This window comes from Sceloporus occidentalis, unplaced genomic scaffold (genome assembly GCF_023333645.1).
Source record: "Sceloporus occidentalis isolate IW3139 unplaced genomic scaffold, rSceOcc1.0.p SCAF_3, whole genome shotgun sequence".
Taxonomy (NCBI): domain Eukaryota; kingdom Metazoa; phylum Chordata; class Lepidosauria; order Squamata; family Phrynosomatidae; genus Sceloporus; species Sceloporus occidentalis.
In genome coordinates, this window is record NW_028316983.1 from 126,834,305 (window position 1) to 126,861,902 (window position 27,598).

The window sequence follows — 27,598 nt, forward strand, 5'->3', positions numbered from 1 at the left end:
CTGCCCTCTTTAAGAATTACTTATACATCAAATCCTATTAATACTATGCCTCCTCTTACATCTTTAACACAATCCATAAAAGGTTTCTTTAAAAAATATCAGTACCATTACCATTTACTAAATTAGTTAGTTTTGCTAGTTTGGCAAAGTCCATAATCTTTTGTAGCCATTCTGAAGTACTCGGTATTTCTTCTTTTTTTCAGTTTTTGGCATAAATTGACCTTGCAGCCACAATCATATAATATAATAAGATTTTATATTCTCTTTCCATTTTATTTTCAAAATCAATCATATTTAGCAAATATAGGTCAGGTCTAGCTCATGTCTTTCCCCAAGATCTTTTGTTCAACAGAGGCTATTGTTAACTAAAACTTTCAAGTTTTTTTACACGTCCACCAATGATGGTAAAATGTTCCAACCTTTTGGTGGCATTTCCAGTATTTATTCATTATTCCCATATACATTTCCACCTCAGATACCACCTTAAAACATTTTATAGTAATTTTCATTTAGGTCATAACAACATGTGAACTTCAATTCTCTGGTCCAGACCTTCTCCCACTGATTCATCTGAATCTTATATCCTATATTATTTGCCCAGTGGATCATCCATTCCTTAACTGTTCCTTTTCTGTACTAAATTTTAATAACAATTTATATAATTTGGCTATAATATGATCATTTCCCAAATTTATTATGTTCTCAAATTCTGTTCTATTCTGTTCAAAACAATAACTTATGTTATCTTCTTGAAAGCTTTCCTTTAATTGGTAATAATACGTCAACCACTGTAATTTAAAGCCTTCTTCCTCTAATTTTTTTAACTGTTTAATATTCCACTTTATTTTTTCTCTAATAGATCACCATAAGTCAACCAGTTTCTCATGTTATTTCCTGTAAAAAAAACTTCTTGTGGGGATAGCCGTTTAGGAATATCCCCGCAGGCTATGGCTAATTTATAAAAATTTCTAATATGGTTACAACATTTTAGTCTTGGATTTGGGACATTTGTCACAGTTGCTGTTAGCCTATATTATTACAGCATAAATTACCACTGTAAAATATTTCACTCATATGTTTCAACATTTTTAAAAATTAATCCACAAAAGGTTTCCCTAGACCTTTGTAGCTGGTGCATGATATAATTGTGTTGTGTGTATCATGATTTTCCAGAGTATAGCTGGAATCCCAGTGCCATGTCTTTGCCTTTGTTTCCATCCTGTCAGATCATGCAAACCAGAGCTGTGACTGTTCAGAATAAATATGTTGCATGAGTCTGCTAATGGAACCAACATGTGCTCTGAAAAAATAGGCCAGTACAGTTGGCCCTTCTTATACACGGATTTTTTATACACGGATTCAAGCATACACGGTTTGAATATGTTCAAAAAAAGTATAAATTCTATATATCAAACCTTGATTTTTCCATTTTTTATAAGGGACACCATTTTGCTATGCCATTATATTGAATGGGACTTGAGCATACACGGATTTTGTTATACACGGGGGATCTTGGAACCAAACCCCAGCGTATAACAAGGGTCCACTGTATTCAAATTAATATCACAAGTTTCTTGGATACATTGACCTAAATCCATTTGCTAGTCCTGATCTATTGAATCAATGGGTTTTTCATAAATTCCTTTACCATTCAGTAGTTGATTCAATGAATCTACTCCAGTTGGGAATCTTTAATTTAAAGTCTTTAATTTAGCATAAGTGATTCTTAAAAGCCATATATATACTAACTGTATCCGCTAGTACAATTTGGAGAAAGACTGAGTCCAGAAGACTGTAGGTGGTGCTGTTCACAACTGCACAATAGTGACTTTCCCTGGGAGACAATTACTATTTTGCCCACATAGTACAGTGGACCCTTGTTATACGCTGGGCTTTGGTTCCAAGATCCCCCGTGTATAACAAAATCCGTGTATGCTCAAGTCCCATTAAATATAATGACATAGCAAAATGGTGTCCCTAATAAAAAATGGAACATCAAGGTAAATTTATACTTTTTTGGAACATTTTCAAACCGTGTATGCTTAAATCCGTGTATAAAAAATCCATGTATAAGAAGGGCCAACTGTAGTCTCATTTTTGAATAACACTCTTCTGGCTTCTGCAACTCCCTGAACTTTTTATCATGTTACATGGGCAGTCTGAGTAGGTCTGGAGTTTCAGGGGTAGAAGAGCCAGTCTTCTACCCCTGAAACTCAGTCTTCTAAAAATGCAAAAATACACCAACAAAAACAGAAGGGGGGGACAAGAATAAAAGTAGGGTGGATGGGGCAGACCTGGACAAAAGTCCACTTCTGGTGTGTTTTCTACCTTTAAAAATGCAGGAAGTCACTGCAACTATTTGAAATGTTAATTGCTGCTCCTAGAAGCCTCCAAGAAAGATAGTTCACCTTCCTTTTTTGCCAGGAAACACGAGGCCTGAGGAGTCTGTGCTTTACTTCCGCAGTTGCGCCATTGCCACACCATTAATTCTGAGGCAAAGGGTCAGAAAAAACAATGTATATAATATGGCTATCATATGAACATCTTCTAAATTTATTTTGTTCTCAAATTCTGTTCTGTTCTGTTCAAACCCATAACCTGTTTGTCTTCGTCATGAGATTGTGAAAACGAAATGTTATTTTGTTTTTTAAAAACTCAGAACAATTTGGATCCTTTCATTTAAACTTATTAATTTAGGCTTTTCCTCTGCCTTTCAGGATTTCCTAAAACAATCAAGACACGGGAGAAGCTGTCAGAATATCTTACTGTAGCGATATTCACAACATCAGCACAACACGCAGCTGTAAATTTTGGTCAGGTCTGGTTTATCTTGAAGTAATTCTGTACCTGGGCTTTCAATACGATAGGGTTTGGCAAAGGAATATCAGAAATGGAAAAGTGTCAGATTATCTGCTATCAGAAAGCACAGAAAAGGCTAACCAAAGAGGGCCATGCTAATCTTCTCTGTATCGTTCCAATTTTAGTATAAGTGCTGCCGAAGAAAAGAAAATGTTTTTGGACAGGAAATAAAAACTGGAAGTAAGCTGGAGGTGGCGTTCTAGGAAAAGGGCAGAAGTAAGAATGCAACAAAGGAAATGTAGATGGACTTCAATGAACAGAGAAGAGGGGGGAAATACAGAGATATATCTGAGATGCTGTCTCCTCCATAAGTTCAGCTGGAACTTCATGAAGTGATGTCATCTTGCTATTAGTTTTTCTGACTGGTAGCAATCAGTGTTGTGATAGGATGAAGAAAACATATGTATGCATATGTCTTCAAGTCACCTGTCATCTTATGGTGGCCTAATTAAATTCATAGGGTTTTCTTAGGCAAGGAATACTCAGTGGTGGTTTTGCCAGTTCCTTCTTGTTAAATATTTGGCTATAGCACCTGGTATACACCCAAATTCTGATTGCCAACCCTAGACACAGAGTGAACAACAAAAGTCATGGATTCTGTACATTAAGGTGCAACTAGGGTGCAAAAGCATGGGAATCTAATAGAGACATTTTATCATACCTTGGTCCATGAAGATCTGTGTCTCAGATTCATGATTTTGAACCACTGTGGTGCCACAATGTGACAAATACAGTGGGCCCTTGTTCCAGGAGCTCCTGTGGATAACAAAATCTGTGGATGCTCAAGTCTTATTAACTATAATGGCACAGCAAAATGGTGTCCCTTATATAAAATGGAAAATCAAGAGTTGCTATTTGGAATTTATACTTTTTTGGAATATTTTCAAGCCATGGATGCTTGAATCTGTGGATAAAAAAATCCATGGATAAGGAGGGACAACTGTATGTGATTGCTGTGGTTCATTTTATAGAGCTAAAGGTCTCGGATGTGAGGGTGGTTTGAGAATCATCCTTTGGAAAAATCATATGATATCAGGAGGATCAATTTTTTTATTTCATAGGTTTTGACTTTGACCCTGACCTAGGGTTGCCATAATTGTCCACTAAATTGACCCTGAACTAGGGTTGCCATAATTGACAAAACTCAGCCCAAAATGTAGGGCATTTAAGAAAAAGGGAGGGCCTTAAATGTCCTACATTTTGGGCTGAGTTTTGTGCAGCAGTTGTCCTACAGTTTGGTCTAGATTTTGTCCTACATTTTGTCCCAGGTTTTAGTGGACAATTATGGCATCCCTACCCTGACCCTAATTTTAGACCATACAGAATTACCCTTGCTCCCTTAATATACACCAGCTAAATTGTGAGTCTTGCAACTCAAGTTGAAGAAGATTACCTCTTAGCCATCATCGTTCTGTTGCTGCTTTGCTTAATTTCCTCATTCCTAGTAAGGTTTAATCTTACTGGCCTTAATCTTCTTATTTTTCAGTATGACTGGTGTTCCTGGATTCCTAATGCCCCTCCAACTATGCGCTGCCCACCACCTACAAAAAAGGGGAGTGTTACCATTGAGTATATCATTGAGAGTTTACCAGACAGGGGACGCTCTTGTTGGCATCTTGGTGCTGTCTGGGCCTTAAGTCAGTTTCAGGAAAATGAAGTGAGTGAAACCTTTCTCTCTTATAAGATGCTTACTTTTATATATCTCATTAATTATATATAAAACCCAAATTAGCACTTTGCATCATTTTGAGGAGTTGGCCAAGATTTAAGTCTTGTTAATGTCCCTAGCAAGGGCACCTCCAGAGAGTTGTAACTGTGGGCACCAAAAGTAGTGCTAGGGGACTTCTCTGGAGTCCAGACATTTGTATCCCTGCGCCTGCTAGGGTCTTGCACCAGACTAGGCAAAGTTGTCTTGTCTACATGTGGGATATTCTTCCAGGCTGCTCCTTATGCTCCTGAGTATGTGATACAGGTATATGAGACTGCACCCAGCTGGGAGTATATGGAATTGCTACATACTTCATTTAACAGTAGTTACATGACTGAAAGACTGAGGCCTACCTAAAACAGATGGATTGTGCAGGACTAGAATATACGTATAACTGGCCTTTCCATATCAGAACCCAACACCAAGACTCGAAGAACATAGCATTCTGCCATACACTTCTGCTTCCCTTCTGCTCCCAGGAGGCAGCTTTGGAAGGTCAGGGGACACTGTTACAACCATTTGTTGGGTGGAGAGGGGGAGACCCACAGGCAATACCCAGCTGGAAGTCTGGGAGAGCAACGTCAGATCACTATGCCAGCTTCAGAACTACAGTTTGCCCTACTCTTTAGCAAATGGCAGTAGCAATGTACTCCTGTAGTTGGAAGCTGCCAGGAGGAGAGTGTACATTCAGAGGTACTGAATCCCTCCTTTGCAACATCCCTACTTTGCAACTCCCATGCAGAGAGGATGCAACATGCAACATTAGTTATTCATTTCACAACCATCTGAAATAATAATAATAATAATAATAATAATAACGCAGACCCATATCCCCAAATCCCCCCCTAAAATACAATTAAACAATTCGTTATTTAAAACATACCTTAAAATGACAAACAAAATTAACAGATCAAAGCAGTGCCTGTGGCGAGAGTCAGGGGTATAGGAGGTCAGATTTTTGGTGGCTGGTTATCTATTCAGGAAAGGCCTGTCCCAAAAGATCCATCTTAACAGCTTTTTAAAGCTGTCTAAGCTGGTAATGTGATGGATCTCTTCCGGCAGGCCATTCCATAATCTGGGAATCTGTAAACAGGCATTGCAAACATGCTGGAGTATTTTAACTCAGGAAAATCAATATTCTATATTGGATTAGACCACAGAAAGGGAAGGTTACCATTTTTGCAATGGCATGGTTAACTTTTGGGACTTCTTTTAGATCTTTTACAACAAATATCTTTTGTGTCAACTTTACTACCAGGTGTTTCTGGGGATGTATCCAGATGAACACTTTATAGAGAAGCCAGTGAAAGAGGCCATGAAGAAATTCCGGAAGAATCTTGATGATATTACCAGTGATATTACTGAACGGAACAGGAACAAAAAACTCCCCTACTATTACCTTTCCCCAGATCAGATTCCTAACAGTGTGGCAATCTGATAGTAAGACAGTGGTAGTGAGCTGGAATAACTGTCCCTATATGACAAATTATTTAAAGGTAGATTATCTAGCATTAGTGCCTTTTGGAGCTTAGTCTGTACTGAATGGTATAATGGCCTTGGTTTCTATTAGATGTACATCTGCTGATATAATTAGTTACTACTGCTATTCAATAGAACTATGTTAGAACTAAGGCAGAGTTGGGCAGCTGTGCCCCCCCCCCCAGATGTTAGTGGACTTCAACTTCCATAATCCCTCATTTGCTAAAATTACTAGGGGTGATGGGAGCTCCCATCCAATAACATCTGGAGGGGCACTATTTTGGGCCCTTCTTTATTTTATCTTAACAGCGTCTTTTGTAAGTAGGGAGAGTCTTAACTGAATTGCTTTCTCTCACACACTTCTGTTGGGACGACAAAACTGAAAGAGTTCATATCTGGAGAAATGCAATACTTCTTCAGCTTCTTTGCGATTATGATTTTTATATGGAGTGCGCGCACAATTCCAGCACACTTTAAAAATCTATCAAAAGACCTTCACACTTTACAATATTCCCCACAACAGCATCCATCTGCAAACATCCCATGTTTTCTTAGGGCTGCAACCATCTTCTTTTTCTTATTATTTTAGTATTAGTTTTATTTTATTTCTTATCTGAGGAAGCACAACTCCTTTAATAAGGATGGGGAAGTGATTTATTGAGGACGTCACACACCACAAGTGTAATTGCCCTTAGTGTGATTCCTTTAGCTTTTTAAAGGATGCTTAAAAACAAGCTTTTAAAACTTTTAATGTGGATGGTAACCTACTGGGACACAGCACTGGGATTCATCACACGATCAACACAATCATTACAGTGGAAGCCAATTTTATCAACCTACCGGTATTTAAAATTCTGCTTTACCCCCGTCCTTATCCTCTGTGTGATAATCTCCACAGTATTGTGTGGCAGTAAAATGGGGAGGGAGCACACTTGGAGTGCAACAAGAAAGTAGAAGAAACTAGTGTGAAGAGTTGGATAAGATGATCTGTTATTATAAATATACTGCATAGACAAGAGAAGTGAGAGAAATGATAGCAAATGTACTGCTAACATAAAATAGGTATTTTGTTCTTTTGCAACTTCTTTGCTTTTGCTTGGCCAATTGACTCCTTTTAGAAACCTTTTCTTTTCTTTTCCTTAACCCTTTCTTAAGATGATTTACTACAAGTTAATCAGCATTCATGCTCACTGCAAGAATTAAAAAGGACTCTAACATGTTAACATCAGAGTGGATCCCTCTGTGGCAACTATCTTGGCATTCAATATTCTGTAAGAATCATAGTTTCAGTTCTATCATTGCTGAAGTTAAGTACACTGGTACCTCGGGATACGAAATGATCGGGTTACGAAATTTCCGGGATACGAAAAAGTTGGATTGGCAAAAACTGTTTCGGGTTACGAAATATTTTTCGGGTTACGAAATTCATTTTGGCGCGAAATTCAAATGCTGCAAAGTGCAGCTATAGGCTTTCCAGTGCTAACGGAAAGCCTTCTCGGGTTACGAAATTTTCGGGTTACGAAAGGGATGGCGGAACGAATTAATTTCGTAACCCGAGGCACCAGTGTAATTATCTATTCTAACCATTTTCAATTCTATGCCATTTTTAACAGATTGCATTTTATAAATTGCCTTCCTTTTCAAATCATACTTAACTGAGTATATTTTGGGTACCTTGATCTTAGAAGTCATTAGTTCAACAGTTGTCTCATATTTTAGACCATAATAAGAAAGGTAAAGCAAGCTAAAATTTCCTTCAGAATTTTCTACCAAATTAACAGTAAGTTTTGTTAATGTGAACAGATTTTAAAAGTGATGTTTTATTTGAGTACATAAATGCAGACATTCAATCTGTAAATCAGTTTGTTTAGAAATTCAGCATTTATACAACCAGCAAGATGGGCCAAATCGAGCTCTAATATCCATCTGCCAATCTCAGGAATGGTCTCACCAGACCTTAGATTATTTTAATAATATGCTGTTGCTCTCATGTTCATGTATAAGGCCCAAAACTGAAACATTTTAGAATACTTGATTATGTTGGTTACATCTCCTCTCAAGGGACTGAACACAATGGTAGTCTTTGGCGGGATACATACCGCCATTTAGTACGTATAGAATACGTACTAGGGTTAGGAAGGGGCGGTGCTTCCGCACCCCCCTAACCCTAGTACGTATCCTATACGTACAAGATGGCGGCGCCCCTTCCACATGGGCGCCGCCATCTTTGCGTATCGGACGCTGAGCGTCCGTACGCGTCGCGCCGCTTGTGACGTAGCGAGCGCGCCCCTGGCGCCTCGCTACGTCGCAAACGCGACGGTAAAAGAAGCTCCATTTTGGAGCTTCTTTTTCGGTCCGCGCGGGAGTCGGGCCGTCTGAAGGCTCCGGCTCCCCCGCGGACCTACTGGCGGCGGCGGCAGACCGCCGCAAAGCGGCGGTCTGTACCCCACCTTTATTATTCTTCCTTTTGTGAATAAAAATGTTGGTAACAAGCATTTATTTACTGCTATATCTAATGAAACTAGCTACAGCAAAAAGTTGGCATCCGATAGATGAAATCGGCATGGGGGTATGTGGAGATGAACATGGAATTTAGCTCTGAATGAAAAATTGGTGGTGCAAAGTAAATGACCATAATATGAAACAGAACAGAGGAGCAACAGATACGTAAATTCATAGCCTATTATTGCTTGGGACTTACATATTCTCAAATGACCGTACTTATTTCAGTGACCACTTTCATTTAGGAGACCATGGCACATTAGGCCATGGTGCATTAGTCATTCCACCATGGTGCAACATATACATGATGTTATAATGTAAGGGTATGTTTGCACCATGGTGGAATGATTGGTGCACCATGGCCTAATGTGACATGGGCAATGATGTATATTTCAACACTGGCTAGGAAGTGACAAAGTGCAAGATTGCTTGATGTGCATCAGAAGTGCCTGAAAGCACTCATGCCAATGCCTGCATGTGCATCTAGGCAATTCGGCAGCAGGACTTCCTTGCATTTCTGCAGTGTAGGTTCAGTGTTATGAAATTGCAAAATGTAGTGTGATGCAGGATATTGGATTGTATCAGTATTTAGACACAAGGATGGTCTACAGATTATCAGTAGAGATTTTCAAAAGTTATTCAAGAAAAATGAAATTGCTGATTTCTTCAAAGTAAACTGATCATGAAAAGTCTACCATTGTACTCCATCCCTTGGGAGGTGATGTAACCAACATAATAAACTACAGTATTCCAAAAACAAAAGGATGATTGCTGGTTATTTAGAGCCAGTATTTATCAGGTGTTGACTTGTTATGAGACAATTCTGTTAATTCTCTGATTCTTTGTTCATTGTTTTTGAATAAAATTATATTTAAAAATAAACCTAAATCAAGGAGTGATTATTATGCCTTCTTGAATGGAAAAGATGTGAATAAGCCCTCCCAAGCAAGTTTCCCAAATACATTAACCTTTTGAATATGCCGTTGAAGGGATGCACAAAATACCTCCAAGTGTTTAAAGTAAAATGTGTTTATGGTGTATAAGGTCCAGATCACAGGTTGTACTGATAGCCAGATTCAGTGGAATGAGGATTTTTCTTCCTTCCACAGTCACTGCAGTCCTCTGTGGCATCTATAACTTGCACCAATTATTTTGTTTTGGAACAGGTTTTTAAGTTGAACAGGTGCTATAGGAAGAAGGATGGATTTCCGATTCTGGAAGAAGTGGCAAGGCCTAATATATCATTGGATTTTGCCTACACTATATCCCTTATTTTTTAAAATAAAAAATTGAACAAAAAGTACAAATACAAAAATGAGGAATAACAAAGTAGAATCAACCAATGTGTAGAGACTATGGAGATTATGGAAATTGTGCCAGGATAGACGCTTGTTGTAACCATGTGGAATGGATCTTACTGCATGGCCAGGAGCCCGGGCAGTAGGCAGCCAATATCCAACCCAGGTTTCTTTGGCAGCTTTTCAAGAACAGAAAAATCCTGTTGATTAAAAACAGCCAGAGAAGCCCAGGTTGGATACAGGCTGTCTATTGCCCAGGCTCTCGGCCATGCGATAAGATCTGTTCCAGACAGTTACAAGCCGCATCTATCCCAGCGTGGATTTCCGGTGTGATAATTTCCTATATTACAAGCAGGTGGAAGTTTGATTCATGTGTCCCTGTGATGATTATTGTAGCTAATAAAAGGAACCCAAATTGCTGTGAAGTCATCCAGGTTTATGACTGGCAGGGACATCAGCACTGAGATTCGCTGGAGTCTTCCAGAGGTTTCAGCACTGCTGTGATTGTTTTGCTTCTGGCTACAGGGGATGTAGCCAGGTGCTTTGCCAATCTTGCCTGTTCTCACAAACCATGGAATGGCGTTTGGTTTAGTAAGTTGGCTCAGCCTAGATTAGTAGATCCCTGGTACACTGATGTACATAATTGCAGCTAATGTCTCCAGTTAACTTTTTGTGTAAGTTTTTCCAGTTCCGCAAGAGCTCCAAGACCTTAAGATATGATTTCCTAGTATTTAGATTGTTCGTAGTTTTCCAATTGTCTGTCCCATTTCTTTCTCAAAAGAACACACAACCTAAGGAATGTGCAAAGGAAACAAATGCATAGTAAGATGGATCACAGAGGAGTTTGAAGGAGGCACACAGTGTGTTTCCAAGAAGAGAAGATGAATTCAAGTGTGTGTGTGTGTGTGTGTGCAAGAAATGGTACATTTCAAGTTGAAAGCAAGCATGTGTATGAGAAAAACAACACAAAGAAGAGAATAAGCAAGAGAAAATTTACATGGAAATGTGCAAAACCAAGAGAGAGAAAGAATGCAAATATGGGAAAGGACAGGAGAGAGAAGTTTACGAAGTGAGAATGTGTGATAAATATAACATAAGACAGAGTGTCATAAACAGAAAATAGTGTTCTATCAGGGAGGGAGAGGAATGCTTTCTCCCTAAAAGGTTTGCGGTCTAGTGTAGGATATAAGGTAGTGTAGGATATAAGGTAGGCAAAATCCAATGACATATTATGCCTTGCTACTTCTTCCAGAATCAAAAATCTGTCCTATCTCCTATAGCCTTCCTCGGTGCTATTACTTTTCTTAGTAGCAAAAGCCCTCAATTAGCTAAACAACCTTATGAAAATTGCAAGATCTCCCTCCCACACAGACAATCTAGCTATAGTTATCAGAGTACAGATATGAAACTTCACTACAATGTACTCTACTCAGGGTTGCCTTAAAAACAGTTCAGAAAGTGCATTTTCTCCAAAGCATCATGGCTTAGATGAGTGCTACTCAAAGGGTAGTACATGGACCCAGCTTCCAGAAAAGGAAATATATACATATAGCCAATGGCATTTGATCCTGGCACACTGGGGAAAAATTAGACTATTAAAAAAAATTTGGCAAAATCAGGTATCTGAGAAGCCTTTAAAGATCTTAGAGAATGTTAATGACCTCATTAGACAGTGTGTTCAATTAACCAATCAAACAATCCAACCTTATTGTGATTAACACTTGTGTTTATCACAACACATACACACAAACTAACTGAATACATGACCTAGAATCAATTCATCAATTCTTAAAGTTGCTTGAAATTTGGAAATGAAAATGACACCCACATCAACAGCCTTAGGAACTTCCTGACAGTAAGGGCTGTTCAACAATGGAACACACTCCCTCGGAGTGTAGTGGAGTCTCCCTCCTTGGAGGTCTTTAAACAGAGGCTGGATGGCCATCTGTCACTGGAGATGCTTTTACTGAGAGTTCCTGCATGGCAGGGGGTTGAACTGGATGGCCCTTGCGGTCTCTTCCAACTCTATGATTCTTTATGCAGAAGAATAAATGACTTTAAAATGCATCAAAATCCCCTTTCCTCTTATTTATACAAGGAATCAAAACTGTATCACACGGCTGGTCCATGGATGTGTCCTTTAACAAACACCATTCAGAACGCTGAAACACTGTACAGGTTACATGAAACATTCAATGTGTTTATAATCTTACAGAATTAATGTGTGCAAACAATACTGTCTGCAAAATATGCTCTTAGGACAAAATGTCCAGAATATTTATTGTACGCTTAAGAAAGATGGAGGACTTCACAAACCATTCTCCTTAAGGCAAGTGGTACAAATAGGTCTTCAATAATACAAAGGAACATACTGAAACAAGATTCTTTAAAATTTATTATAAAATAAAAATGATTAAAAGTGCTCTATGCTTTTGCACAACATGAAGCAAAGTCTCACATTTTAGCAAATGGTTGTGGTAATACTAGATCTATACAGGACTTAGAGTCTCAAAGGTCTAGAGGGAGGGGAGGCTTCTCCCTACTATACTAGTCTTGTGCAGAAAGTTCATTCATATTTACACGCACACACACAGACACACATGAGCACAAACATTCACATACTGCTAAAACACAATTCCATGTTTTAGCTCCATGTCTCTCATACAGTAAAGGAAGTAGACATTTCCATTAATTCATAACCCTAGAAAATTGGAGATCAAGCTTTGAAAAAATTTGTTCTTTCAAGTTTCCACCTCATTTACATATTGTATCATCAATCTTGTACTCCTCTCTGTAGGTCACCTTGAGATTTGCAGCCTCAGTAATCTTAATGCGTTTAGTAAAATTTTAGAAAATCCACCAGCTCAATCTTGGCTGATTTTAAATGGTTGAGAACAATGCTGGTGCAGATCTTCATAGAAAGAGAGGGAAAAAAGAAGAGTATGTCAGATATGCAAAATGTTTGCCCTGGAGTCTTCAGGCTCTACATAATGTGAACTGTTAGTTTCTGCAAGATGACTTGCAAGGATATCTGTATTTTCAAGATTTGACTCAGTTAACATTGGTTTTTCAAACATGTTCTTTTTGCTGGTTTCTGGACAGTTCTGTACATATATTACACGGTTGTATGCCTTAAGTCTTTTCCAAAGCTGTATGTAGACTTTGCACTGAACGTACATGAAAAGAATTCCTCCAGTGAAACCAATGGCAACAACAACTAGTTTCGTCCAAAACGGCCACTCTAAAATACCTGGAGAAAAATTACATTAAAAAAGTTAGCATACAGTGCCTCTGTTAGACAACACGCTCAACTCTTTAGATTCAAGACCCCCTAGAGTCTAGAATATGAGAAGAAATTTATATTAGGATTCAAATCACAATACAAGAAAAAACAACAGGATAGCACTAAAATAAGTAATGTAAACACTAAAGAAATTAAGCCACATTCCATCTTTTGCATGAATATATACAGCTGCGTTTACTTGTAATGAGTGGCCAAGAAATTTCTCAAAAAGCAAAGTCTAACACTCCTTTGGCCACTGCCTCTAAGCCATTAACTTCATATGATGAATGCATATGCGTGTGCTATTCAGGTGCGTATCAACTGGCGACTCCATGAATTTCACATGGTTTTCTTTGGCAAGGAATACTGAAGAGGTGCTCTATTCATCTGAAATATAGCCTACAGTACCTGAGATTCCTTGGCGGTCTTTCATCCAAGTAATAACCCAACCCTGACTCTGCTTCACTTCAACACTCAGACAGGATATGGTGCCTTCAGGGTAGTATAATATCACCTATTTCATTCTGGCCAGCAAGGTGAGGACATCAATCAGGGACATAGCCATGATTTTGGGAAGGGGGGGGGGGGGGTCCAGACTAAGTGCCACCATTAAAATGGAGCTTGGGCACGGCGGCGCAGCAGCACACACCATTCATTGTATCTAACGGAAGGGAGGGTCCAGACCCCATGGACCCACCCCCCGTGGCTACGTCCCTGCATCAATTTAACTTTTATTTTTTATTTTTATTTATCAGTTTGTCTGCATGTTCATAACACAACATCTTTATTGGAGAATAAGATACCATGTTTGGACACATTACTTAGTTAAGGTATAACAACTGGGGTTTGTTTGTTTGAATTAGTCCTAATCAACTGATTTGGCCAGTGAGCTGGGCATGTTTAGCTTGGAAAAGAGAAGGTTAAGAGGTGATATGACAGCCTTGTTTAATATTTCAAGGGATGTCATACTGAGGATGTAGCAAGCTTGTTTTCTGCTGCTCTACTGAATAGGACTTGGAACAATGGATGCAAGCTATAGGAAAAGAGATTCCACTTCAACATTAGGAGGAACTTTGTGACAGTGAGAGCTGTTTGACAGGGGAACACACTCCCTCAAGTGGTGGAGTCTCCTTCTCTGGAGGTCTTTAAACAGAGGCTGGATGGCCATCTGTCAGGGATGCTTTGACTGTGAGTTCCTACATGGAGGGGGTTAGACTGGATGGCCCTTGTGGTCTCTTCCAACTCTAGGATTCTATGATTGTGGTTTGTTTTGGGGCCACAAACCACAATCTAAAATTAGGGTTTGAAATTGGCATATTAATTTTAGTTTGCAATAACCATAATTGCTTGTTAAGTCTGAACTGGCTATCCTGGCTCAAACGTGTCCTGCTTTGGTATTTCACTTTAGCTGCCTGCCAACTACAGATATGCAAAGGAAGAATAGTTTAAAAATGAAGTTATTCACATAATTAAGCAAGTCTTGCTAGCACTTTCTCACACCTCATATTTCCTTCTTACTCTGTCTGATTCCTTCACCGCCCATCTCTACTCACCCTTACTCAGAAGCTCTGTGAGCAGGAGAAAAAGGGACCATAGGACCAATTATTTTACTAATTTCTAGGCAGAAGCACATGCTGAAATCACAACTTTGCTCCTTTCACTATTCCTGTGGTTAAACTGACACCACCAAAATTAAACACTACTGCCCCTCAACTGTTCACATCTATGCTCCTTGGAGCTCAGTTTATTCACAGCTGAGTTGTAATTGCCACCTCACTGTTGAGATTGAGCCCAGAGGTCAAATCCTTTGGATTGCCCCGGTGGCAATCATGACTAAAATTTGTGAAAGCAGGCGAAAACAATTCTTTGGTAGAGTACAAAATATAATATACACTGAGGTGCCCTTCCTGTTCTTTTTAAAGGGAGAGAAATACCGTACATTCATATTCAGAGCTTACTTGGGATCTAAAGCATACAGAGATAAGTTTCTGTGCCACAACTACAATAGCAGAAGAGACCAGGTCATCTCACTCCCTTTTGTTGCTGGACAAGGCAACCAAAAGAAGAGGAGTCCAGATGCGTATTGAAAATACATGGGAAACCTATAACAGATGTTTGTTTATAAGTAGATAAATGGGTTTTAGAAATAATAACTCCTCTTTAGGATATCAAATAAAGGCAGATATGTACATGTATTAAAAAGTAAAACTTTACCCATAATATTTAAAAGAGACTCAACACTTATTTTTGCTATGCAAAGAATCAACTCTGTTCTAGTCTGCTTGTACAAGAAAGTTTTTGCTCATTAGAATAGCATGGAAGTCATATATGTCAGAAGTTAAATTTTGCACTAGACGTATGGTTTTCCCAACATAGGGTCCGTATCACTTTGGATCACTTTGGAGGTATGCTGTTTAAATTATGCATGCATCCTAAGAGGCCAGAAGCAGCTTTATTTTGGCCTGTCTGTACGGGCTCACAGGCTGTTACAGACTACCAAAATAAAGCTGCTTTGGGTCTCTTTGGAGGTATGCTGTTTAAATGATGCATGCACCCTAAGAATCCGGAAGCTGCACCAAAGCTGCACTCCAGTGCTTAGGAATGGATTGTGGCTTTGGCGCAACCTCCGGATTCTTAGGACCCATGCATCATTTAAATACCATACCTCCAAAGAGACCCGAAGCAGCTTTATTTTGGCAGTCTGTAACAGGCCATAGTCTTCATAGCAGAGAGAAGCATCTGAGGTTCTTTTGCATGATTCCTTTTGGGTTCTCTAGGTAGTGTTTTACTTTTATTAAATTCATTATTATATTTGTCTCCCTCTTTTCTCCCAAAATTGGGACTCAAAGCAGCTTACAATTTAAAATAAAAGTACAATTAAGAACATACCAAAAACAAACTTTAAAACAGAATTGAACTATTTGCAGTATTATAACAATTCAAATCTTCCGTAGAAAGAATAAAACACAATTTTAAAAGATAAAAAGCAATAAAAGCAGTTCAGTTTAAAACAATACAGCACTCCCTAGCCCATTCTTTAAAAACTTTCTACTGTATTTCAAAATAAAAAGTGTTTTGCCTGGGAAGGGAATTCCAGAATTTGGGAGAAACATCAAGGAAGCCCTCTTGTGAATCCCCACTAACTATGCTTGCTTGATGACTTATTTTTAAAATTATGGGAAGTTATGGAAAAGGAAAGAGGTATCTTTATTCAAAGACTGACTGGGGAAAATACGGCATGTATTTATTGGATTAAGTTAACATAACTGTAGCAGGAGACCAGATTTATAGTGATGGCCATTCTTTCTAAATTATTGGAAGGAAAGGTCACAGATACAGTTATCCATATAGTTTAATGGCTGAATTATAATAGCACTAGGTTTACATTTTTGCCCCACAACCTTCTATCTCTTCATGTTATTTTTCTTTGTATTCAAAAAATTTCTTTATTTAAATATATATTTCTTTTTTCTCTTTCTTTCAGCATTTTTTTGTTTTTTAGGTTTTGAAGCAATTTCTGTTAATTAAAAGATCGCTGAAATATAGATAATAATGTTATCAGCTATTAAGATATTTTTTAATATTTCTATTTTGCTAAAATGTTTATAGAAATTAGTATAAAAATCTAAATTAAAGTGATAATAAGATATATAGTATATAATCTTATTGTAGTCCAATATATAAGAAGGAAACATTATCTGAGTATAAAAACGTATAAATGTTACGTTTGTCAGTCATTTCTCTTACAATTACTGTATGTCACAATTTTGAACAGGATTTTGGCAACAATATTTTGTCATTTGTTTCATTTGCATTTTTAGCTCCTGAAAGTTACAAAATTCTCATATCAGGACATTTATAAACAAGGAAAATCTGGCTATGGTGCTGGGGATGGGATGCTGATTTGGTCCAGGAGCAACCAACAGATCAGTTTCTGATTGCTGGGAAAAAAGAGCCACTATGCAAGGCACAAAGGACCACTAGACCCAGGAATCATAAAAAATACTGCAAGGACACAACTGGCTGAGAAGTTTATTAAGGCCACCAAGGAAATTGAAATGTGTGGATGTTAGGCATGTGTTGGTCTGGACACCCTTCATAAGGAATTCTAGCAAAAGAATGACCAGTTATGTGTGACTGATGTCCAAAAGGCACATGGAAAAAGACACTCTTTCCCTAAAGAGCCATACAATTAAGTTAAAGTACATCTGCAGAAAAGACCTGCAGTTTTGCAAACCTGCCATTATTTCCATTGTGAGGACATATGCAACATCTTTGTTTGTACATACTGGACTAGCTTTTTCTGTAGGGGAAATTAGCTGGGGAATGAGTTTTAAGAAAAGGAAGAGGGAAATAAAGTGTACTTGGTAATAACTGAGTCGTATAATAAACGTAGTTTAGTAAACCGTAAAGGTTCACAAACTGATTAGTATATCACTGATTAACATATGAGCTAAAAGCATTCCTTACAAACACCTATGTGTGTGTACACACTACCTTTCTTTTCACCCTCTTATAAATTATATATGTTATAAAATGCAAATCAAATGCTCTGTCATACAGAAAGAAGCAACATGATATTTATTCAGCATACAATTTGCATTTCTTATGGCACGCGCGTGTGTTGTGAGCCTTTAAGTAATTTTTATACCTCTGTCAACCCTAAAGTGACCCTATCATGGGTTTTTTGGGGGCAACATTTGGTCAGAGATTTGCCACTGCTTTCCCCTAAGGCTGAAACCATGTAACTTGCCCAAGGCCACTAGCAGGTTTCATGGCCAAGCAAGAATCAATCCCTGGTCTCCAGAGTTATAGCCCAACACTCAAACCACTACACCACATTGGCTCTCTTCTTATGCAAGAATATTTGTTCATTCCAAAAACAATCAGGCTATAATGCTGTATCAATAGAGAGCAATGCGCAAGATAACAATGGTCAAATGTATTTCAGACCTGAAGATATTAATCTTGTCCAGTTTTAGGAAAAAGCACACAGCATTTTGTCCTCCACCTGAAAAATACCCTCCTGGGGCTACCCTACAGAAAACCAGTAGCATTCCTCTGACAACATGCTGACAATCCTTGGTCAAGATAAAAAAGATGAGGATCTAAGCAACTGATCTTCAGGTTAGGAAGAACAGTATTAAGAATCAGGGCTTGATACAACATGTTGAGCAAAAACTCAGCATCCTCCTGGGCAGAAGGACATATTAGTCAACATCCTGGCTCTATTCCTCTTCTGTCACTGTACGTCAGCCATGAAGCTATAGCCAGAGTAACTACTCACTAATTAAGGAACAGTAATCCTCTTTGCATATCCTCCCACCCTGAAGCCTTGCCATCAGCAACAGAACAATACACAGATTAACATGGCAATCACTCCTCCCTACCCAGGGTCACACAGTATGTATGTGTGTATGTGTATACACACACACACACACACACACCCAACTCTCTTCCATGCCAGCATTCTCTGAAGATGCCAGCCACATATGCTGTCAAAATGTCAGCTATAAACTCTTCTAGAACATGGCCACATAGCCCAAAAAACCCACAAAAAACTGTAGATCCATGGCATGAATGTCTATTCATAACTGACGGTAGGGGGCAGTGCTCATCTCTATTACTAAATCGAAGAGCCAGTGTTGTCTGAGAACTACTCTGGTGCTCTTATGGCCAGCATGACTGCACCGAACGCTTTCTTCCTACCGAAGTGGTACCTATTTATCTACTTGCATTTGCATGCTTTTGAACTGTTAGGTTGACAGAAGCTGGTACTAGTGACAGGATCTAGTCATGTAGCATTTGGGCCTCGAACTGCCAACCTTCCAATCTTCTGATCATCAGAACTGGCATCTTAACCATTAAGCCATCACATCCCATGGTCATATACATACAGAATATTTTCAATTCAAATGCTAGTTCAATCTCTACGTGCATTTTCAAGAATGACACTCCAAGAATTAATTCCCACATCTTCTCTGCCACTGACCTAGTGCTTTTTGGTGTTGGGCAGGGAGATGATATCTGTAGCATATTCTAGGGCCAGACACTGGCCTCCAGACCTAGTGTTGTCCACCCCTGCAGCATACCCTATTGTCCATATACTTTAATTTTTCATTAAAAATGAAAACCAAGATTTTTAGGCTCTAACTAGTACTAGCTTCTGTATTTTTGTAGCAACTTGTAGCACTGAACTACAAAGTGAGTGTTGGGGGGGGGAAGGAAGAGAGCAAAATGAAAGGAGTCAGAGGATGAATTGGCAGTAATACTGAAGAACTTAATCTGAATTTCCTATCAGAAATTGTATCAGAAACATGAGGCTTGCTGAACTTGGATTAATTCTAGAACCAAGACTTCTGTTCCTCCTGCACTTTTTACACTTCTCACTTTGAGTTTGTTCAGATGCAAATATGCATTATGGGCAATGTACACTGTATAAGCTATTTTGCATTTGTGCCCTCTACCAAACCTTTACATCCAAAGTAGCTCTGTGGAAAGAACATATAAAACAGAGCATCATTAGTGTAGCACAAGGCACAAAAATCTTTCTGACTGCAAAAAGCAAAGTTAACATACCAGTGGATTCTCCTTGTTTAATCTCTTCAGCAGTACGATCTATGAGGACATAGAGAGACCACACCACACAAGTGATAGCAATCACATGGAAAGTGACAGAGCACATGATCTTCCTTCGCTCACTAGGAGTCATCTGCAATTTCTCCCACTAGGCCAAAATACAGAAAACAGAACAAGGTTAGATCCTTTAAGGGGATTTTAGGATATCACAGAAGAGACACATTTCTTAGTATTTGTGTTGCTTCCAAGGCAATTAAGAATTATTAATACTAATGTTGAAGGGAACATTTATCACATCTATACTTTTAATAGCACACTGTCTGCAAAAAAAGTAATGAAGTAACTTGAGATAACAGACATTTTATATATGCTTCTGACCGCCACTTCCTCTAATCTTCTTCCTTCCTTGTACTTACAGGCTGACAAAACCACATTTTGTCACTGTTGCAATCCAAGAAAATATCTACAAGATAGATCCTTTATTCCCTCAGAAAACTTTAGAATGTAGAAGGAAGGAAAGTAGAGATTGCTCAAGCATCTCTGCTAAGCAGTGGATTCCAGAAAGACCTCTACCATATCAACCTAGCACCAACACTATTTCCTGTGACTTTGAAGTTAGCAGTTACTTTAAGATGTTGAAAGGGCAGCACTGATATCGTCCAGGTAGTATTTACAGCAATCCTGGAAGACAGGCCAATTACATTATCCTCATCTTATATTATCTTTACAGTCAGCAAGAGACGATGTAATCCATTATTATTATTCACATGCTGACCTGAGGGCTAAAGTGAAGGCAGAAGCCCATATCCCGCAGTCTTCGTATCCCTCTTCTATACACTTCATGTAAATACTTAAAGGAGTGTTCTGCAAATACATGTTTAGCAGTTCTCTCCAAAAGTTTCCGTCCCTGCACTGAATCAACAAATTAGATAGGAGCAGGGCCAAATCAACTCACCCTGGCAATCACATACAATGGAAGTATCTGCATAATAGGAGCTTTTGCTCAGACACAAACATGTCAAAGAGAGAGGCTATTCAGGTTATGTGACACCCAGTGAAGGGTTAGCTGTCACTGCCCTGCTCCCTCCACTCATTTGTACAACTCATGAGAAATGTCTGAAGAAGGGTTATCTCTTCATTTCTCTTGAATGCACACCTGCAGTGTGCCTCACATGCAGCTCCTCTTAACAAATGCAACACCTCTCTCACACACCTAGTTTAAGATTTTCTCTCTCTTTCTGCGGCAGTGGCAGGCAGCGGCACCTCAGGTACAGTCTAGAAGAGGCACCTCACACCTCTCTGCAGTAGCAGTGACATCCACATACAAAAGCACTTCTTTTGGAACATCAACACCCACAGTAGAAGTACTCACAGTATGTCTCTGTGCAGGGGAAAAGTGCAGGTCACAGGTGCCCCCCAACCCATTTGTGCCCCCCAAGACTTCAGGACCCCCTCATTTTTTTAAAAAGCAAAGCAACACAGAAGATCATTCACTACAAAGACACAGGAAATGTGGTAGCTGAACTTTCTTTTCATCTCACAAGCCACAAAATGGAGAAAACAAGCCCATCTGAAAGTCAATCGAAAATCATGTTAAAGAAGAAGCTGGAAGGAACTTCCAGTTTTCCTCTAGCTTTATTTTTGTTATCCTGTTGGGAAACGTGTTGGGGTGGACAGGGATAAAAACTGACCACTGTTGCTGGCACAGTTGCTCAGCACTGGTAGAGAGGAAGTGACCTCTATTTTTAAACCCCAGCAAGTCCACGTATCTTGTATGTCTTGGTGATATATCCAAATAAAGATTAACATAGAATCATAGAATCATAGAATTGGAAGAGACCACAAGGGCCATCTAGTCCAACCCCCTGCCATGCAGGAAATCCAAATCAAATCATCCCCGACAGATGGCCATCTAGCCTCTGTTTAACAGCTGCTTCAGATATATGTAATGTGAAATTCCTTGCAATTTAAGTGGCCCTGAGGGTTAATGAGGAAATACACAACTATTTATTTGTCCAACAATATAAGGCATTTGAGTATCAATGAAGTAACTTACTTTTCTCAATGGTTTCAGTTTGGTCTCCATGATGAATTCATATTTGCAGAGTTCACAGCAACGAGTGTCTGAGCTTTTGATCCACTGCTGCAGACAAGCCTGGTGCACAAAATTAAGACTTCCTGTGCAGTGACAGGGAGTGATTAGAGGGCTCTCATCATCTCCTTCACAATGGCATATCCTGTGTCAGGAGCATAACAATTTATTAACAGAAAGGAAAAATGACCAGGACGCAAACTAAAAAAAAACCATACAGCTGAAAATCGGAACAGTATGAATGAAATATGTAACGTTGTGAGATCATGCATGGTGAGCCAGCACAGATCTCCAAGGCTGCAATTTTGCTTCCAATGAAATAATATAAAACTGCACAACACAGACTAAGTAAGTAAACACAAGCACTAATTTAGCTCTTGAGATTTTCTAAAGGCTCTAGTCCAGAGTCCAGTTCAGAGATGGGCAAAATATGACCCAGGAAGGCCCCTGCAATCTCAAGGCCTTTTTTGTAGACTTCAATTTTTTCACCTCAAGAAACTGGCCCACAGAACACTATAGAATACTCAAAGGGCACAATTCCTGGCTTTTTTCTAGTGATAGGCCAGCTTTGGCCTCAAGGCTTTTCTCAGAAATTGTCACTTCTGGTTTTGAAAAAGGTTTCTCTAGGACTAAAACGGGGGGGTGGTGTGGTGTGGTGGGAATGGGGCCAGGTGTTGTTACTGGTTACTGGTATTGTAATTTGCCAATTTCTTTGGTCAAAAACTTTCAGGGTTGGCAGAGGGGTGGGGCTAGGTTCTCTGATCCTGGAAGTTGCCCACTCCTGGCCAAAAAGAAAACAGGTACCTAAAAGGCAAAAGAATTACATTTTGCATCATCTTGATAAGAGATCAGTGGTACTTATTGTAGTACTTTCCAGGACATAAACATGCTTATTCGGTCAAAACAAAACGACATTTCTATAGAGAATAATTTAACTGAAATCATTACTGAATTCTACAACACTATGAGAACCAAATAAGTGAGTTTTAAAATGCTAAAAATGTTATTAAAATGTCACTAAAGGATGGGGTTGAATTCAGTCCTAATTAATTTTCTCAACAAAATTTCTGGATACTAACTTGTGCTTGGCTGTTAGAAAGGAAAAAAAAAACCTCAGCTTGAATTCATTTTAGTTGATATGCCCCAGTGTAGTCTACATTCAGTGTAGAATGTTCCCTGTCCTCGAGAGGTTTCCTTTTATCTACTTCTACTAATACTACTACTACTCCCACTACTTCAGAGACCAGTTGATTATGCAACTCCATGAATCAGACTCCTTCAAGGAAATACACCAAAGTTCTGTTGACAGCAGGACTGAGATCATCATTCAAAATATCTGTTCCTATCAGAAGAGTTGGGTTACACCTCATTTCAAAGGAAAGGTATTAAATGCTACTACTATCCCAGTGAAATATTATAGGAAAAATGGTGGCTACCCAAGCTGACATCACTAGAAATGACAATTTGTTTTTCAACCCCTTACAGAAAACTACTATTTCCACCACCATGATAAATGACCATTTATGTTCACTTTTGCCACCCTGACAAAACTTTCCACCCAAATCTTCCAAAACAGCCCCCTGCATTTGCTATCTTTAAATAGTGAAGTGAATAAAGTAAATAAAGTGAAGAAAGCTAAGCACTCATAAACTCAAGAGAGAATACATTTGGCCCTATACTGCAAGCCTTTAAGCCACGTTGCACGTGACCCTCACAAACTGTTTGGAGGGGAGAGGACAAATTGCAGCAAGGAAAAAAGTGTGTGAATCCTGCTGCATACAGGAAAGAGTAGGTGTGGTTCCTTAGATCCAAGCCAAATTTCTCAAAACCATAGTTTATATAGCTGAAAATCCTGGGAAGCAATGGTCATCATGGGTAAAAAGCATCTTTCAGATACAGGTCTGAAGTGGTCATTCATATGTTTAAACTGATTTTCTTAAGATACTTATAGGTTAACTGTTGAAAAGGGGAAAAATTGATACAAGTTTTCCAACAGCAACTCTGATTGTATGCTTAAAACAGTATCAGTAAGATGAGAGAGCAGCTCGCTCTTCAAACTGCACATATTAAAGCAAGCAAGCAAGAATGGAAACACAAGGAACATAGCATTTGCCACAAAACTGGGAGGGAGTAGAAGAAAGTGGTTCCCCGTAAACCAACCTGCAAGCATCCCCAGATATGGATACGGGGGAGAGTGGGGAAAATTTTTCTGACAAAGGAGAAGGAGAGTCTAGGTCACTATCCTTTTCAACTGAACAAAGTGGTGCCCGCAGCTCTGCAATTTTCAGTCTCACAGAGGAACTGTCCTCAAAGACATCATCATCTCCCATGTCATCTGAACAGAAACCTGTGCTCTCTACTATCACACTGGGTGATTTCTTTGGTTGGAGGCAGCTTGAGTAGTTATCCAATTCATGACTGCTTACACTGGAGCTATGAGAGAAGGTGAAAAGGCAGTGCAGCAGTTTTTTACTTCGGGACAATTCGCTGTCACACTTGTCCTCCAGGAGAGGAACGTGTACTGCACTGTGGATAGCACTAGCCCCAGAAGTGCTCAAGTAATTTGTAGAAAGTGACTGGAAATAGGAGAGTTTGGAATTATTAAAAGTAAAGGGCCTGAGGTTGAACGGTTTCTTCTCTTTGTGATAAAATGTGTTAAGCCTTAAACACTGCTCCTGAGTTTGTGTCAGTTTGCCTTCTGAACATGTTCGTTCCACGTAGCTAAAGCTTTGAGTTGTGCTCTGAGCCTTCTGGTCCATATCACTGAGAGACTTGGAGAATTTCAGAGCTTGGGTAGTTTTTCCATTCTTAGACTTGAGACCATGGACACAATCATGCTCATGGAGGTCTTTCTTGGAAGCCTGCACCGTATTCTGACAGATTATTGTCACAGTGGACCCTTGAGTCAAAGAATTCTGGCAGACAGGATTTTTCAAGACAACAGCAGATTGCACTGGACTGTGATGACAACATTCAGAATACACTGCACTGGAACTGCATGCAGAACAGTGGAATAAAAGCACATAAAGTAAAAACAATTATTAAAAAGGAATGCATACAATAATGTGAAGAAATGACAATTTCAGCAAGTGTGGGGATAGCAAACAGCAAGCAGAACAGAAGTTGCAAACAGCAGCATGAAACAGATTAAGTTAAAATGGTGGCATGATGCATATGATGCAATGCATGTTATGCCTATGTCTTTAAAGCAGGGCTGGACAAAGGCATCCCTCCAGATGTTACTGGAGACTCATCCCCACCATTTCCTACCACTGAGTGAGTTGGCCAAGTGAGATGGGAGCTGCATACCACTAACACCTGGAGAGCTGCACTTTGCCCACTCTTGCTTTAAATGTATGTGTGCCTATACAGGCACATAAGGGAATGCCACTCAAAACACAACAGGTATAGGGAAAGGCTGCTGAACTCTTCTCCTATGTGCTGCCTATCCCTCCAAAAATATTACACTCTAGCTGCTATAGGACTCCATTAGGGAAAATAATGTCTAGGGGTACAAAGGAAAGGCTCTGAACACAATTTCTACCCACAGACCCTGTTCGATCTGTTGTGCTTTAAAATGATCTCAGAGTGCCTGCATTGTTTTCAGTTTATAGGGCACTGATATGATATGTAATGTACCCCACAGGTTGTGCTACCCTAACATCAAGTTAGTATTACATGCCAAAGTCTTGTACTGTTCAGTGCACCTTTTGGATGGGGAGGGGTGTGTGTGGGGGTCCTGGAAAGCCTATTTCTAAGATTATTTTTCTAAACTTGCATTTAAAAAAAAAGACTGCATATTCTAAGAGTGACATGATTAGGATAACTGTCTTGCAGAACCTTGTAGTCTGTGTATCTGATACTTGACATGACGAAGATGTACACGTGTAGACATCTTCTGTAGTATTTCATTGCAATGACACAGCCACTATTTTACCTGCAGATGTCCTGACTGGTTGGTGTGACAGATGTCTGAGAGAAACTACGAGGAGCAGAAATAGAGGCTGAACTGCCAGTCTGCAAGAAAAATAATAGTCAGGCTTTCAGATAAGTTTGACTGAGACTTTACATGTAACGTTAAAATTCCTGTATCATGGTAGCATATATGAAGAAAGACTCTAGTGCATCTTTTATAGTGTGCTATAGATAAGTGACTGCTTTGTAAAGACACTATTTTATATTTTGCTGTAAATGTTGAACCTCAGTGTTCTATGGGCAAAAAACAACTACGGTAGTTCTGAAAACTTGAGGTTCATTCAGCATTGAGCTATACTACATAAAGAAACTCTTTGTATGGATCTACAATGAATACAGCACCTGAGTGTTTGAAACTACCTAATCAAATGGCCCATCATACTGTTCTATTTTTCCTTGCAAGTAATTATTGACTTTTGGATTTGAATGCAATGCCATTGTGGGTAATATATGTTCAAGTTCTCAAAGTGAATTGCTTCTACTACTCTTATCAACCTTTGTCAACAAAAGGTGTTTGCCTGCATCCATTGTCTCTCTCAAATGTCACTGAGTTAAACTTAAGATCTAAAAGGTACTGTGGGCATAACATATCACAATTGCCTGGACAGAAGAATTAAAAACAAATGGGTCTCTTTATATTAGAGAATTGGGAATTCAGTAAAAACAGTGCGAAATATGCTCATATGTAAGTTCCATCTTAATTGGACTAACAATACATTTCTATGCATGTTTACTTGAATGCAAATCTCAATGCATTTAATAGGGTTTAAGCTGGTCTAGAACTGCAGTTTAAATCATCTGCCACAGTTTTATAAACCTTCCCAGGGGCACCTTTCTGCTTTATTTGTCCCATCACTAAGAGAGACTAAGCTAGGCTATTTTTGTGACTGTGTTCTGCATGTAGAACACTCTATAAACAGAGTTCTACATTTTTTTGGCCTAGTTTAAGGTGCACTGCATTTATGTTTTGAAATTATGTTCTGTTGTTGTGAAGATTATTCTGTTCTAATTTTAATTCGCTGTTTTGATATGAATTGTTTTTCCATCCCATTTTGGTCAAAAGGGGAGATATAAATCCAATAAAACAAAAGAAATGTTAAATTGTATATCTCCTTTGATGCTGTAGGTGATTCATGAATATTTTTAACAATATCAACAATCACATTAATGTTGGTGCTGCCACTATTACTAAACACACAAATAGCAAAGATTTTGTATAATAGGAATACGTATATTTCTTCATTCCCTCTCACACACTTGTTCTTGAACTTTGGCAAAAGATGACAGGTTAATAACAGATTATTAAGAGTGGTAAGTAGCTTATTGTGAAGGAGTTAATTTCTTTATTTTACATGCTACCTTTGTGGTGCCAAGGTGGCACTACCTGAATCTCTCAAAACCTTTCACTCTTGTTCACTGTGTGCCACCACTGCCATCAGTTTGTCAAGAGGATGGCAACTATCCCACCAGCTTGCCACCTAATTTGTGATGCGACATTTGAACTCAGTTCTCACCTCTATTGCCACCTACACTAGAACTCTCTCTAGATGTCAGCCCTCTGGGCCTCTTATACCCCCCCCCCCACCTTCAGTTATTCATTGACAGTTATTCAGTGACAGCCATACACCCACTCTCTGATGTATCCCAAACCTAACAGACTTTCCTATCTATTGGTAGCATTTTGAATGTGTTTCTTTAACCACTTCAGACAACTGCTTGAACAAACAATAGGACTTTATTTACAAATCTGGTTGAATTCAATGTCTTTCTTAGAGGATAGCATTCAAGATAGACAGTGTATAAATACTTTAGTAGTTACATGG

The 27,598-nt window shown here is 39.0% G+C and overlaps 2 protein-coding genes and 1 pseudogene across 5 annotated transcripts in view; 1 reads left to right on the forward strand and 2 right to left on the reverse strand.

The window, feature by feature from the left end:
• The window catches only part of LOC149316734 (polyunsaturated fatty acid 5-lipoxygenase-like), a 43,693-nt gene extending 36,350 nt beyond the window's left edge, over positions 1–7,343 (forward strand). The window contains exons 12-14 of the mRNA XM_089516134.1: positions 2,718–2,818; positions 4,346–4,516; positions 5,826–7,343. Of these exons, the coding sequence (XP_089372260.1) occupies positions 2,718–2,818; positions 4,346–4,516; positions 5,826–6,005 (452 nt within the window). The 3' untranslated portion in view covers positions 6,006–7,343. The remainder of the gene's footprint in view (positions 1–2,717; positions 2,819–4,345; positions 4,517–5,825) is intronic.
• Positions 1–27,598, reverse strand: part of LOC149316735 (uncharacterized) — a 63,146-nt gene that overhangs the window by 9,273 nt on the left and 26,275 nt on the right. For 3 of the 4 annotated variants that reach the window (XM_089516137.1, XM_089516136.1, XM_089516135.1), the window contains 5 exons: positions 25,738–25,817; positions 23,961–24,794; positions 21,765–21,945; positions 19,709–19,856; positions 12,097–13,096 (listed from right to left, as the gene is read on the reverse strand). In XM_089516137.1, coding sequence (XP_089372263.1) covers positions 12,792–13,096; positions 19,709–19,856; positions 21,765–21,945; positions 23,961–24,794; positions 25,738–25,817 — 1,548 coding nt within the window. In that variant the 3' untranslated portion in view covers positions 12,097–12,791. Of the gene's footprint in view, positions 1–12,096; positions 13,097–19,708; positions 19,857–21,764; positions 21,946–23,960; positions 24,795–25,737; positions 25,818–27,598 lie in introns of those variants that run through there. The other variant, XM_089516138.1, reaches the window with a different exon arrangement.
• Positions 2,947–3,009, reverse strand: LOC149316736 (U6 spliceosomal RNA; annotated as a pseudogene).